General features: G+C 44.9%; 1 protein-coding gene across 2 annotated transcripts in view; it reads right to left on the reverse strand.

The window, feature by feature from the left end:
* Positions 1–13559, reverse strand: part of XRN2 (5'-3' exoribonuclease 2) — a 372302-nt gene that overhangs the window by 321553 nt on the left and 37190 nt on the right. For both annotated transcript variants that reach the window (XM_078649322.1, XM_078649323.1), the window contains exons 2-4: positions 6562–6689; positions 6369–6480; positions 3877–3988 (exon numbers count right to left, since the gene is read on the reverse strand). In XM_078649322.1, the coding sequence (XP_078505448.1) occupies positions 3877–3988; positions 6369–6480; positions 6562–6689 (352 nt within the window). The remainder of the gene's footprint in view (positions 1–3876; positions 3989–6368; positions 6481–6561; positions 6690–13559) is intronic.

Raw genomic sequence — 13559 nt, forward strand, 5'->3', positions numbered from 1 at the left:
AGTAAACAATTACTTCTGTAAAGGTTTCTACCCGCAGCCAACTCAGAGCAGCCCTTCAGATCTATTTTCAAGATGCCTGGGCTAGGTCATCCACTAGAGCCCGGGTCTTCAGAAGCCAAGTGTGGCTCCCTAATGCAATTCATTTTCTCAACTTTCTCTGCTCACTAAAGAGACATTCTTGCACAAGCAAAATGCATCTCACTAACATGGCAAAAAGGAAATTATTCTGCATCTTCTGCTCATTTATAGATTTTCAACAATTTTATGTCCTGCCTTATCAAATATTGCCTTACTTGCTGGAGCTAGCGCAAACTGGTAATATGCGTACATAAATTAAAGTACAGTTTGGGACTACAATATTCCACCAGACTTGTAGCAGCTCCTTAATATGGGCCAAAACGGTCATTAAAGACTTCACTATGGGCCGGATTACAAGGACTGTGTGAACCTGCCACTGGCAGCCTGCCAGTGGCGGGTTCACCGCCATTGTGCGTCCAGTCTCCACCCGCCAGATAAGGATGGTGGGCGGTGTGCTGGCGGACAGCATGGGTCCAACACAGGCAATCGTTATGATTGCCTTTCGGACCCAGCCAGCATACCTAGAACGGTGTTAGTTCCTAGCAGGCACCGTCTGCCACATTAGGATAATGCATTTCACCAGCCTTTCTATGGCGGTTCCTCAGCCATTCAAAGGTTGGCAGAGATGGACTTTAGGGGCCCGTTGCGGACTTCGCTTGTGCAGGGGCACTTTTGTTTTGTACATGATTGGCGCGTAAGGTGCCCCCCTACATTTCCCTGCACCAGGTGGCAGGCACCGCATGGTGCCTGCCACATAGTGCAGAGAAATGCACAACATGCATTTTTAGCATTGCGGCGGGTGCTGCAGCCAGCAGCACCCGCCGCAATGGTAAACATGCACAATGCGACCTCTACAGTGACGGTCACATTGTAATTACATGTGCGGGACTACCGCCATATAGGCGTATGGTCCCAATTCCCAGGACAATGTGCCATCGTAATCACCCACTATGGGTCTTTATAGGGCATCCCCAATAATGCAATATACACCAACAAGGTGGGACATTTTTATAATCCACAGCAATTAATGATAACCTCATTCAAAACAGATTCATAGGACAAGTTTTAATATCACTCAAGGAAAACAGTAGTGCTTCTCGCATTAACAGCAGCCAGAAGAGTGGATAAAAATATTAATTGCTGAAAAAACATTTCTCCATTTCACTTAGCAAGAAGAGCCAAGCACAAAAACACATTGTATACCAAAGGCACCAATCGATATCCACCATAATGAGCCAGACCTAGTCAATGCTTTCTCGAAACACTCTTAAAAGGCAGTCGAGAAGTATATGCATCTCATGCTGTTAGAAGAAGTTTGAAGTTTCACAATCAAAATATCCTGGGTAATCAGACCAGCTGGTTATATAATTCAAGCCATCAAAAGGGGTACAGTTTATCCAACCAAGAAGGTTCCGAATGGGAAGTAGCAGTCATCTTATTTTGCCAGACCAAAGCAGAAAGACTAAGGATTATGGAGGACACATTCTATGAGAAGCATAGGAGCACCAGCAGCCCTCTATGAAGAAGTGCCTTTGGCTGTTTTTTCCATGTCTTTGCTTGACAAATATCCAACACTGATTTACCTGGCATTACGGTCTAGAGGCAGTAGCAAATGGGATACAGCAGTGGGACCTGGAGGATGTCTGGCAAAATGTGTTTATGTCAGTCGAAGACATTAAGAATACTACTGACTCTCCTGATCTCTATTTTCCGGGTAAAGAAAGCCATGCGGCACCATATTGGACCATATTCCCACAGGTACCCAGATCCCACACTTTAACCACCTTGAAGCCAAGCTCTTATTAGGGAGGTAGTGAAAGACAACTATTTCTAAGCTCTTGAGTTCTTTGATCGTCAATGCTCCAGACCATTTCTCCACCCTACGCCAAAGGTGGGAAGTATGGGTGGGGGAAACTCTAGGACTACTGGCGCAAGGCCCGCCTAAGCCCTAGAGAACTGGCTATCCCTTCATGCCTCCACATGATCCAAATTAACCTCCTACACATGGCTTAGTTGCAAAAAAATATTTAAGGGCAGATCATTATTATCAGAAAACCATTAGTAAAGTACCCATCTGTGAGAAGCTTGTTTTGCTTCCGTTTGAAGGAAGGCTATTGGAGAAGGTTTTTTTTTTTTTTTTTACAGTTACACTGGCAGCGGAGGATCCATCCTTAGTGTAGGAAGCTGGCTCTGTATATGGCATTACCACTAGGTGGTTATACCGTGCAGTGTGTCCAGGGGTTCCCCAAAAGTGTACAAGGTTCAATGTAAAACCCAAAGTGCTCTATTAGTGGTAGTATGGGCAAGCAGCCTTAGGCCTAACACAGAGGAGTGTAAGATTTATTGCACAACAGTGATAAATAATGGACACAACTCAAGAAGAAGATCCAGACCATATTTAGAAAAGGATACTTTATTTGTGCTTTATTTTAGACCACGATCTTCGCAATAAGGTAAGTAGTTTTTTTTATTAAAAATACTTTCCATGTTGAAAAAGCAAAACTTAGAAACTTTTCAGCACAGTTCAATGTTATACGACGGAGAAAACAATATTGCGGTTATACAGGTAAGTAAGTAAATCACTTACACTCCCAGTCTTCATAATCAAAAGTCAAAAAGGCCATGTGTCAGGGGAGTACCAAAACTGCACCAGCAGCACAGGGGCGGCTGGGTGCAGAGGTCAAAATCAGAGTTCGACCCAGAGCTTTTCAATGGAGACTGGGGTGCCTGGAGCCACACTGCTTGCAGGTAAGTAGATCGGTCGCAGTGGCCAAGCTTTGGGGGTTAGGTTAAGTACAGGGTGCGGGCGCAAAAAGCAGCACCAAACACCACCAGCGGCACACGGGCAGCCGGGTGTAGTGTACAATTTCAACAATGGGGTACAATTAACAAATGGGATAATGGAGTACTTTGACAGTTCCATGGCGACTGGTAAATTAATCCTTTTGTACGGACAACAGGAAGGGGTAAATGTCTGAAATATACCCGTTTTAGATGGTGATGGTTGTGAATGAAAAGGAACCTGCTTGATAACTGAGGAAATAACTTGGACTTGTTCACAAAATGTAGTCTGAGATGGGAGGTTCTGTAGTGAAAATGCATGTTGATAGGATTTAGGTTGAAGATCTTGTTTTGATAAAGGTATTTTAGAGTTTAAAGAGTCTGAGGAGGAAGGGTGGGTGGGGGTTCAAGAGGAGGAGATGAGGCTAGAGCAGTTGACATTGTATCCGGGGGGACCCAGGTTCAAATGCCACCTTTGGCATTGGATTCAACATCCTAGGATTCATGACAAATCACTTATCTTCCTGTGCCTACAGATTGAACATGTAATGTGTGAACTGGGTTTGTGTAATGCAACTTGATGTATGTGATCTTGTCGATAATCTTCCATTCCCCAAGTAATGTACAGAGCTTTGTTACATCTACTTGAGCAATACAAAACGTAAATTCACACAAATAAGACATGTCTGGGTGTATGTGTACGGGGGTCTGTCAAATCTGTCAGCCTGAGAATGTGGTTGTATTCAATGGGGATAGAATTGTACAGAAGTAATGTTAAGCGAGCTACTAGAGCAAAATAGCAACTTGCTGAAATGTTTAGAAGGGCAATTCCCTTGGCATCTCCACTAATTCTGTGGAAACTGTCTTGAGCCTCGCTGTGCCTTCAGTTGCAACAAGGACCAATTGAAAAACAGAATACAACCACTCAACACATTCCCTGAAACCTCCATAACCTGCCATTGTGGAAGACTTTAGACCAAAGGACTCAAGTTTAGAAATGTATAGATAAGTACATACCTCGCTTCAGCACTTCCTCCCGGACACGTTGTTTCTCTTCAGTTAGCTCTACACCTTCCTTTGATGCTCTGAATCTTCTAGAGCGCTGTTGATTCATTTTAGCACGAGGGGCCTAGAATAAAGAGTCCTTTCAATTAATATGTCAACATTTTAACTAACTTGAAAAACAAGATTTAAACTCCGGACCACACGCAAAAACTACGCCCTCTGGTTTAAAGTAGAAAAAGGAACAGGTCTTCATTCAGTTCCCAAGACACACCAAACTAATAAATGACTGGCCATTGCAACTCCAGAACTGTCTTTCAGCTCCTTTCATCCATATTCAGAGCATCTTTTCATTTTAAGAATGTGGAGTACATACATCAAGACTAGCCACAAAACATATATACTCCAGATGGGCAATGTGTTCAACCTAAATCGATTCCCTCGACAGACACATACACATACTAGATTATATATATACTACATGGAGAAAAAAAAAAACAGGTCTGAGGGATGTTATGTTAGAAATTAGCATTAAAAAAAAACTTAGAAATTCACTGGGGAAAAAAAACAAAAGGTTACAGGAACGTTACAGTTAGGCTGGCATTTCACTTGTACAAAACCAGAGAAATTCTGCCGTTATAGTCTGCTCAGCTAACTAGGACTAGCCCCTGCAATGCACTGGTTATGAACTCACAAATTACATCACTCATAAAAGGGTGACCTCCTGGTGCACTGCTGCTCGGGGGATGAAGTCAACTTTAGGCCCGAGGCCTCAGGACACACGGGGACCTCACCCAACACCCACCAGCAATGCGCCAAGAAGCGCGTTTGCAGAGTGGTGTAAAAAGGGGCATGGCCTTGGACCACCTCTCAGCAATCACACTGTGTGGGGCTTACTGGAGATACCAGGTGAGATAATTGACCCCCAAAGGACCCTCAGCAGCAAAGGGGACTTCTTCCCCCAACCAAGAGCGTGCCAGGAGGCACGTTTGCAGAGTAGTAGAAAAAGGGGGCAAGGCCTCCAGCGAGTTGCCAGCTTTTGTGCCCCGGAGATCCCACCCCCAGGACCTGGCCCATTTCAAAAAATGTTTTTAAATATAACCGGGGTGGCTAAAAAATCTGAAAAGTGCAGCCACAGATGGCAAAAAACAGCATTTTAATACCAAAAGGATTTACAAAATAAGAGGATAGTGGATCTTCCATAGATCACACACAAACCACACTCCAAGAATGGCAATAGTCTTTATAGTCAACTGTCTTGAAACGGAAACTAATGAATTAAGCTCTCCAATGGGACAACTTAATGAGAGAAGAAAGGAGTTGAGGGTTCAGAAAATGGGACTGGATAGGGATCGTAAAGTCAGAAGATGTACAAAAAGAGAAAGGTTGAAAGGCCTCAAAAGCGAATAGGAACTCTTTGGATTCCCCACTGCTCATATATAGGTAAGTCAGACAAAGAATATCAGTGACCTGATCGAGAACCAGGATAGCTCACCTCCTGAATATACATTGCTCTCAGCAGTTTCAGATTAAGGCGATCTCACAGATGTATAGAATTTGAGACTTTCCTGACTGGCTTAGATAAACTAAAAGATACATGGAAGGAATATTTAGGATGGAAGGGGAGAGCGACTGAAGAGACTTGTGAATGTCCTCAAATAATGGCAATACAGTCTGAATTTGACTTGGTTAAACTCAAAATATTGCATCACATTTTTTATGAGAGTGCAGGTGGAGAGGTTTTTCTGACGGTATGCACAAGGGAAGTTTCTTCGTGTACTTTAGGTGTATCCCCTGTTCAGAGAGTTCTGGAGAGAGAGAGAGAGAGAGAAACTAGCTGCGTTACTAGAACGGCTCGCGAGAACTAGACCCCTAAGGTAGTACTGTTGGTAATGTGCAGAGATTCCATCTGTCCAGAATAGGACAAACATTAGATATTGTTTGCATGATGGTGGCTAAAACAGATGTAGTTGAATCGTGGAGAAGCCGCTGCTTCTGCAAAATGATGCATGGAAGACTAATATGGATTGGTGTTGTGTGGTGTGGTTGAGAAGTAAATAAACAAGGGTGAAAGGTTTCTCAGAAATTTAACAACATTTAACAGTAATGACAAGGGTAGAAAAACTTGGAGCAAGACATTTTGGAGGGAGGCAGGGTGGGAAAAGCATGTGCCAACAGCTCATACAAAGCTTTATAGTTTGCATAGTTCCACAAGATATTTAAATTTGGACGGATATAATGGATACATAATGTACTATTGGTATATAAAGGCACACTGACAACTAAAGTAATCATGATAATATGTACTCGGGGGGGGGGGGGGGGGGGGGGGAGGTTGAAACAAAGATCAAATCAGACTTCCTCAGATGATCACCAATTGTGCCACACCAGTCTTTAGGAATCGTGCAACCATAAAGAATGGGCATATTGGCCGTTTTTAATGAATATGCCCCACTTAAGAGGAAGTACGGCTATACGTGTGCAGCAATAAAACTTGCAAAACTTACCACACCATCAATTGCCATGTAAAGAAGTCGCCTTGGTCTGCAAATGTTGAAAAGTCGATCAATATACTCAAAAATTGCAACCATCATTTCATCTTCATTTTTAGGAGCGGCCCTGAAACGTTAACAGCAGAGGGTTACCACCAATATATGAGTAACAGTATTAATTTAACTAAAATATCAGTTTAATACTTACTTGTTTTCAGGATGTGTGCAAGGATGGATAATGCCATTCATGTCCAGATACAGGTTGTCAAACTCCACTTCATTCGGATTTGGCTTGCTGGTATCAATTGGAATCTGTATGCCATTGCATTCTTTAGGCTGAGGAAAGGAAAAAACATCACTTCAGTATGTGCTTTAGGAAGCAGTAACAACGCTTACTTGTTCAACACTCTCTAAATAAAACTTGGACAAGTCAACATGCCATACATGAAACCAAAAGTCAGGCAAGCGGTCAAACACTGGAGAACCAGAGATTGAAATTGAAGACCAGTACTGAGAAGAATTTTCTCCCACAGTATTACTTATGAGCTTCAGAAAAACAGCACTTTACTTTTGGGGATCCAAGTAGGGCTTCATTGTGAAAACCGAAAAAAAACATAAGCTATGCCTCACAGAACCATCATCAACAGTACAGGTGTAACAAAGTCAGCTCATTATAAACTTAAATATTGTAGATACAGCTCTATTTAACAAAATCAATCAGTATTTGTAAAATGGCGACTATCACTCATGGCTGTATCCCGGCACTAGGTTGAGTTGAACTGCCAGGTCTAGAGTCTATTCCTAATGTCAGTCACCGAGGGTGATGTTCAGCGGGGAGGTCACTCAAGGACTTGGCGGCTACGTGCGAGAACACGAGCAGCCTCTGATGTGGCTACGTTGGCTGTGCTGTATCAGTGTGAGGAGGCAGAGCGAAGTATTCTGGATGGTTGTTTGAAATTTAGGAGGTGGTTCTTGTATGCTGGTCCTTGTTCATTGAGGGTTTTGCAGGCGTGTCGGTAACTTGAATTGGTATTTTTTTTCTGGACAGGGAGCCAATGAAGGTTTCTCAGGTGTTAGGTTATGGGGGTCTCTTTGGGCAGGTTGAAGATCAATCTGCCCACTGAGTTCTGTAGTCTGGAACCTTCTCATGAGTTTGATGGTGGTTCCTGCGTACAGTGCGTTGCCTCAGTCCAGCCAGCTATCGATCAAGACATGTGACACTTTCTCGTGCTAATGGGGAGCCATTTGAAAATTCTTCAGAGCAGGCAGTGTGAGCGTGGAAGCAGGAAGAGAAGACTGTTGATCTGTTTCATGTTGAGTTTGTTGTCCAGGATGATGCCGAAGTTGCAGGCATGTTCTTTTAATGCGAGTGGGCTAGAGTTTGGCGGGTCACCAAGTGTCCTTACAGAGGGAGACATGGTTGCCAATGATCAGCACTTCGGTCTAGTCAGTGTTGACCTTCAGACAGTTGTGCTTCATCCAGTTTGCGACATTCTTCATGCAGATGGTCTTAGTGGTGGGGTCTGCCAAGATGATAAGCTGGGTATCGTTGGTGTAGGTATAATGTTGAGATCATGGGCTTCGATGAGGTCTGTTAGAGGTTGCATGAAGGTGGTGAGGGATGAGCCTGGATGGATGCCGCAGATGGTGCTGATGAGTTCTGTGGTAAAGGGAGGTAGACAGATTCTCTGCATTCGTCCCATGAGGAATGATGCAATACACAGAGTGAGTCTTTGATCCCAATCTGGTGCGGTCTCGAGTGTGTGGTGAGATAGAGTGTTTAAAGCTGCGGAGAAATCTGGGAGGATCAGGGCTGCCAATTCCCCACAGTGGAATAGGGTGCAAATGTAGTCAGTGGCGGCGATCAGGGAGGTCATGGTGCTGTGGTTGATAAAGAAAACAGATTGGGAGGAGTCTAGCAGGGTATTTCTCTATTTGTTCGGTGAGCTACCAGTAGATGGCCTTCTCCAGGACCTTGACAGGGAAAGGGAGCCAAAAGATGAGGTGGTAGTTCTGGAGTTTGCAGGAGTCGGCGCATGGTTTCTTAAGAGGTCTGACATCTGCCCGTTTCCATGTGTTGAGAAAGCTGGCTGTGGTGGATGGTGGAGTTAGTAGTGGCTGTTCTCGCTGCTGCCTAGGTTGAAAATGCGGTGGGGGCAGGAGTCCTTGGGTGCTCCCTAGTGAATCGATTTCATGAGGGCTGCGGTGTTCAATGTGTGAGCTGTTCCAATGCGGCGAGTTGCTGGACTGACTGGGGAGGCTTTCCTCGGAGTGAGGTCTGTAGGTTGGGGCTCGAAGTTCATGTAGATGGTGGCCATCTTGTTGTGGAATTTCTTCGCTAGAGCGTTGCAGAGTGCTCGTTTAGAAGAATAGTGTTCTCTGTACTGCTTTTTAATCTCTTTGCCCAAAAGCCAAAACGCCAACTAAAATGTACACAATGCCCTCCAAGCACTCACTTGTACAAATTAGTCAGCCACACCAGGACGCACGTTTTTATTCTATAGGTAGACAATGACAAAAGAAATACTGTACTAACAGACGATGAGCAGGTATCGGAATTGGTTTCATTGGATGAGGGAAGTAAATATGGAATGTTTCCATAGCTTCGGATATCACTATGTGAAAGGGTAATGTTACTTAACCAGTGAGCATCTGTTCTTGGCATGTAGAGCTGTAGATTAACATTCTGTATACTCCTACCATCTAGTGTTGCGTCCGGATATTAACGAGATGTTTTTCTTCGAAGAAGTCTTTCCAGACAAGGTAGGTGACTCCTTTCAGTGAGTGCGCATGGGCATCCACTCCATTGTTAGATTGTTTTCCCACAGAGGGTGAGAATGGAGTTAGTAAAGGTAGAATAGAGATATACATGCATATGTATATAAGATAAGAGAACTGCAACAGGTATAGATACCCGGGGAGTTAATCTACAGCTCTAAATGCCAAGAACAGATGCTTAATGGGTAAGTAACATTAGCCATTCGAGGCATGTGAGCTGTCGATCACATGATTTGCATAGACTATACAGCAGATTCTCCCAAAACGGTGGCTAACCCGTGGCTGTTGCAGTGGCCTGAAAGAGTGTTCCAAGTACTGCCTGGCCTACATTAGCTTGCTGTCTTGCCAACACATCTACACAATAGTGCTTGGTGAATGTGTGTGGTGTAGACCATGTTAAAGCTTTCCAGATGTACACTATGGGAATGTTTCCTAAGAAAGCCATAGTAGCCGCAATTTTGCAAGTGGAATGCGCTTTTGGTGGTATTGTTAATGTTACTTGCCTTCACATAACGGGTTTGAATACATTTAACAATGCATCTAGCAATACCTGATTTGGATATAGAATTAACTTTGTGAAGTGGAGCAAAAGCAACAAAAAGTTTAACGAAATGGTTTAGTTTTTCTATGTAATATAACAAAGCTCTTCTATCATCTAAAGTGTGTAGAGCTCGTTCTGCCACTGAATCAGGTTAAGGAAAGAACACCGGTAATTCAACAGATTGATGTGAAAGGCAGAAACTATTTTAGGTAGAAATTTAGGGTTGGTACAAAAGAGTACTTTGTCCTTGTGAAGCTGGAAAAATGGTTCAATAGTTAGTGCAGGTAGCTCACCTACTCTTAGTGAAGTAATTGCAATAAGGAAGGAGTAGTTTCTGTCCTGTAACTCCAGTTCTGTAGTAGGGGTATCTCTGTTCTAGTCATAATCTAGTGAATAGTCCCGCTCATGAGCGTGGACCCTGGAGCAATCAAAAATAATCTCTTAAATTGTCTAAAAATGCAGTCCTGCACAGACACAAGAGAGAATTTAAAGACAAATAATGCAGCCTACATCCACAGGCTACACTGTCCAGTACTTCAACTAGACATTCGACATTCCACCAAAAACCACAAACAGCACAGCCTGCCAAGTTATCAGAGAAAAACTTCCCCTTTTATCAACAAAGCCTCTGGAATAATAGATAGGAAGGGGAGGACAGACAAGCCGCATAGGCTGCCATTATGTGGCTCAAAAAGGGATACTGTGCCTATAAGAAAACGTTCTAGAACTTTCTCAGTATCCCAGAATGCCCAGCAGGTCCCATTTACTTTCAGTTCTTTTTGAAGGCGTATAACGCTAGACCTGTAGCATTTCGAACATGAACATCTTTCTCCACTGGGGAGGAGGGCGGGCGCTTATGACTATAACAGAGATACCCCTACTACAGAACTGGAGTTACAGGACAGAAACGACTCCTTCTGGAGTAGGGGATCTCGGTGTATAGTCATAATCTAGTGAATAGAATGGCAAGCCCATCCCCGCACCAAGAGGCGGAGAAAAAGAAGTACAACACCACTACTGTGCGAACAGATTTCGCAGCGAAGCCTGCCCAACCGGTGCGTCTGCCCTGGATTCAGTGTCCAGACAGTAATGCTTAGCAAAGGTATGGACCGACTTCCAAGTGGCCGCCCTGCAGATTTCTGCAATGGGAACATTACGTAACAAAGCAGTCATGGCAGCTTTGCTCCGGATGGAATGAGCCTTAGGTTTACCCCCCCACGGTCTTATTAGCCTTTTGATAACACAATTGTATACAGGACAAAATCCACCTCGAAATGGACTGTTTGAGGTAGCAAGACCTGTCCTGACTGACCCATAATTGATAAACAATTGGTCTGACCTAAGAATATCCTTGGTTTTATCCAGATAAAATTTCAACACCCTCCTGACATCCAGGGAATGTAGAGATCTTTCCACTGGAGAGGAAGGATTCTGAAAAAACGTAGGTAAAGTTATGGTCTGGTTAACATGGAAATCAGAAATAACCTTAGGAAGAAATTTAGGGTGAGTACGCATAATAACCGTAGCAGCATGAAATACAGTATAAGGTTCTTGGCAACACAACGCCTGAATTTCACTCACCCTGCGGGCCGATGTAATGGCAACGAGTAACGCCGCCTTCCAGGACAGGTGCTGCAACAAAGCCTTATGAATAGGTTCAAAAGGTTCCTTCATCAATCTGGACAGCACCACATTCAATTCCCATGAAGGCGAAGGAAGCCGGACAGGAAGAAACACTTTCTTCAAGCCTTCCAAAAAATCTTTGATCACAGGGATCTGGAAGAAGGAAGTCTGAAGGGCATTTCCTGTAGGCAGTCAGCGCAGCGAGATGAACCTTAACGGAATGAAAATTAAGGCCAGACTGCGCCAAATGTAAATGGTACGGAAGGATGACATCTTCCTTACATGTCGTTGGATCATAGTTCTTGGACTTGCATCAGATGCAAAATCTCTTCCACTTGTACGCATAAGAAGTCCTAGTGGAAGGTCTCTTGGATTCCTTCAGTATGTCCATACAATCTGCCGGGAGATTCAAATGGCCATATTGCACTCTCTCAAGAGCCATGCCGCCAAACTCAAAGACGAGAGTTTGGGGTGCACCATCTGCCCCCCGAACTTCGCGAGAAGGTCCTGCCGGCACGGCAGCCGAATGTGAGGAAGGAGAGACCGGTGAAGCAGGTCCATGAACCACCACTGCCTGGGCCATTCCGGGGCAATCAGGATAATCCGCGCCCTGGACTGGGCCAGTTTGATGAGCACCGCCAGAATCGGGGGAAGGGGGTGGAAAAGCGTACAGAAATCTGTTTGACCAGTTGATCCATAACGCATTCCCCAGCGTTCCCTGCTGGTAGTACCTGGATGCGAATTCTCGGCATTTGCCGCTTTCGGCAGTGGCGAACAGATCCACGTCAGGAGTGCCCCACCTGGCAAAGACGTCTCCGAGCACTTCGTCGTTTATGACCCATTCGTGGTTTTCCTGGATCAGTCTGCTCAGTGCGTCCGCCTGAACATTCTGCACACCTGGTAGATGAGTAGCCGTTATCGTCAGTCCTCTGGCAAGAAGCCAGTGCCAGATCGCTTGCGCCTCCTGCGACAGTGTGCGCGATCTCGAGCCCCCCTGCTTGGTGAGGTAATACACCGTGGTCGTATTATCCGTCTGTACAAGCAGAGAGTTGGTCTGGAAGGACGGATGAAAGGCCTTCAATGCCAAGTGAACAGCTCTGAGTTCCAGAAAATTGATGCGATACGTGGACTCCGTCTGGGCCCACGTTCCCTGGATCTGTAACTCCCCGGAATGCGCTCCCCAGCCGTGGAGAGAAGCATCCGTCACAATAGTCTTGAGTGGGAATGTCCTTGTGGAAGGGAACCCCCTTGAGGAGATTCTCCGCTGAACACCACCATTTCATAGACTGTAGAGCATGCAAAGACAGTCGTATCTTGGCGTCCCAGTTTCCTCTCCTCTGGTCCCACTGATCCTCCAGACACTCCTGCAGCAGTCTCATGTGTAGCATTGCGTGTGGAAGATACAGGAGGCCATCGACCCCAGTAGAGAAGACACAGTCCTCACTGTTGTAGATGGAGCGGTCATAAGAGCCCGAGCCTTCCGAAGGAGTGATCAACGTCTTTCCTCCGAAGGAGACACGCTTGCAGACAGCGTATTGATGGAGGCTCCCAAGTACTGTAGGCATTGGACCGGAGTCGGGACAGACTTGGACATGTTGATGTGCTGTTCAAGAGAATGGACGTCTTCTGGAAGTGCGCTTGAGCTTCCGAGAAGGATGCCTTGATCAACCAATCGTCCAGGTACGGGTAGACAAACACCTTGTTCTCTCAGGTGTGCCGCTACCACTGCCATGCATTTGGCATTTACTTCAAACTTTACACGAGGATTTTTCAGAACCACCACGGTTCGCCTTTAAGAAGGATATGAACGTTGCCAGCCATTTAGTGAGGGCAGCCTTACCAAGTGAACAACCAGCTAACCTCAGAAATATGCTCCACCTTCCACCAATAGTTGGACATCATAAGTGTGGCACCTGCACATGTTGCGACCAGACACTAGAAGGAACCGTCTTCTCTTTTGAAGGGATACATTGGAAACACGACAGTTTCACTAACTGTAAAACAAAAAACGTGGTTTATGGCATAGTATGCCCATGTCCCAAGTTGTATATTGGGAAGACCACACAAAAAATCCGCCAGAGGATTACCCAACATAAATCACGTGTGAGAAGAACAGTGGCAAACGCACCATTGGTGAACCATTGGATGTCAAAAAACCATAAGGAATCTGACCTCAGGTGGACAGTAATATCGAAAATTGAAATGGACAAACGTGGCAGCGACCTGGATGCGAGACTTAGCCAACGGGAGGCGTTGTTAATTAT

The sequence above is a fragment of the Lissotriton helveticus genome, chromosome 6, assembly GCF_964261635.1.
Source record: "Lissotriton helveticus chromosome 6, aLisHel1.1, whole genome shotgun sequence".
Taxonomy (NCBI): Eukaryota; Metazoa; Chordata; class Amphibia; order Caudata; family Salamandridae; genus Lissotriton; species Lissotriton helveticus.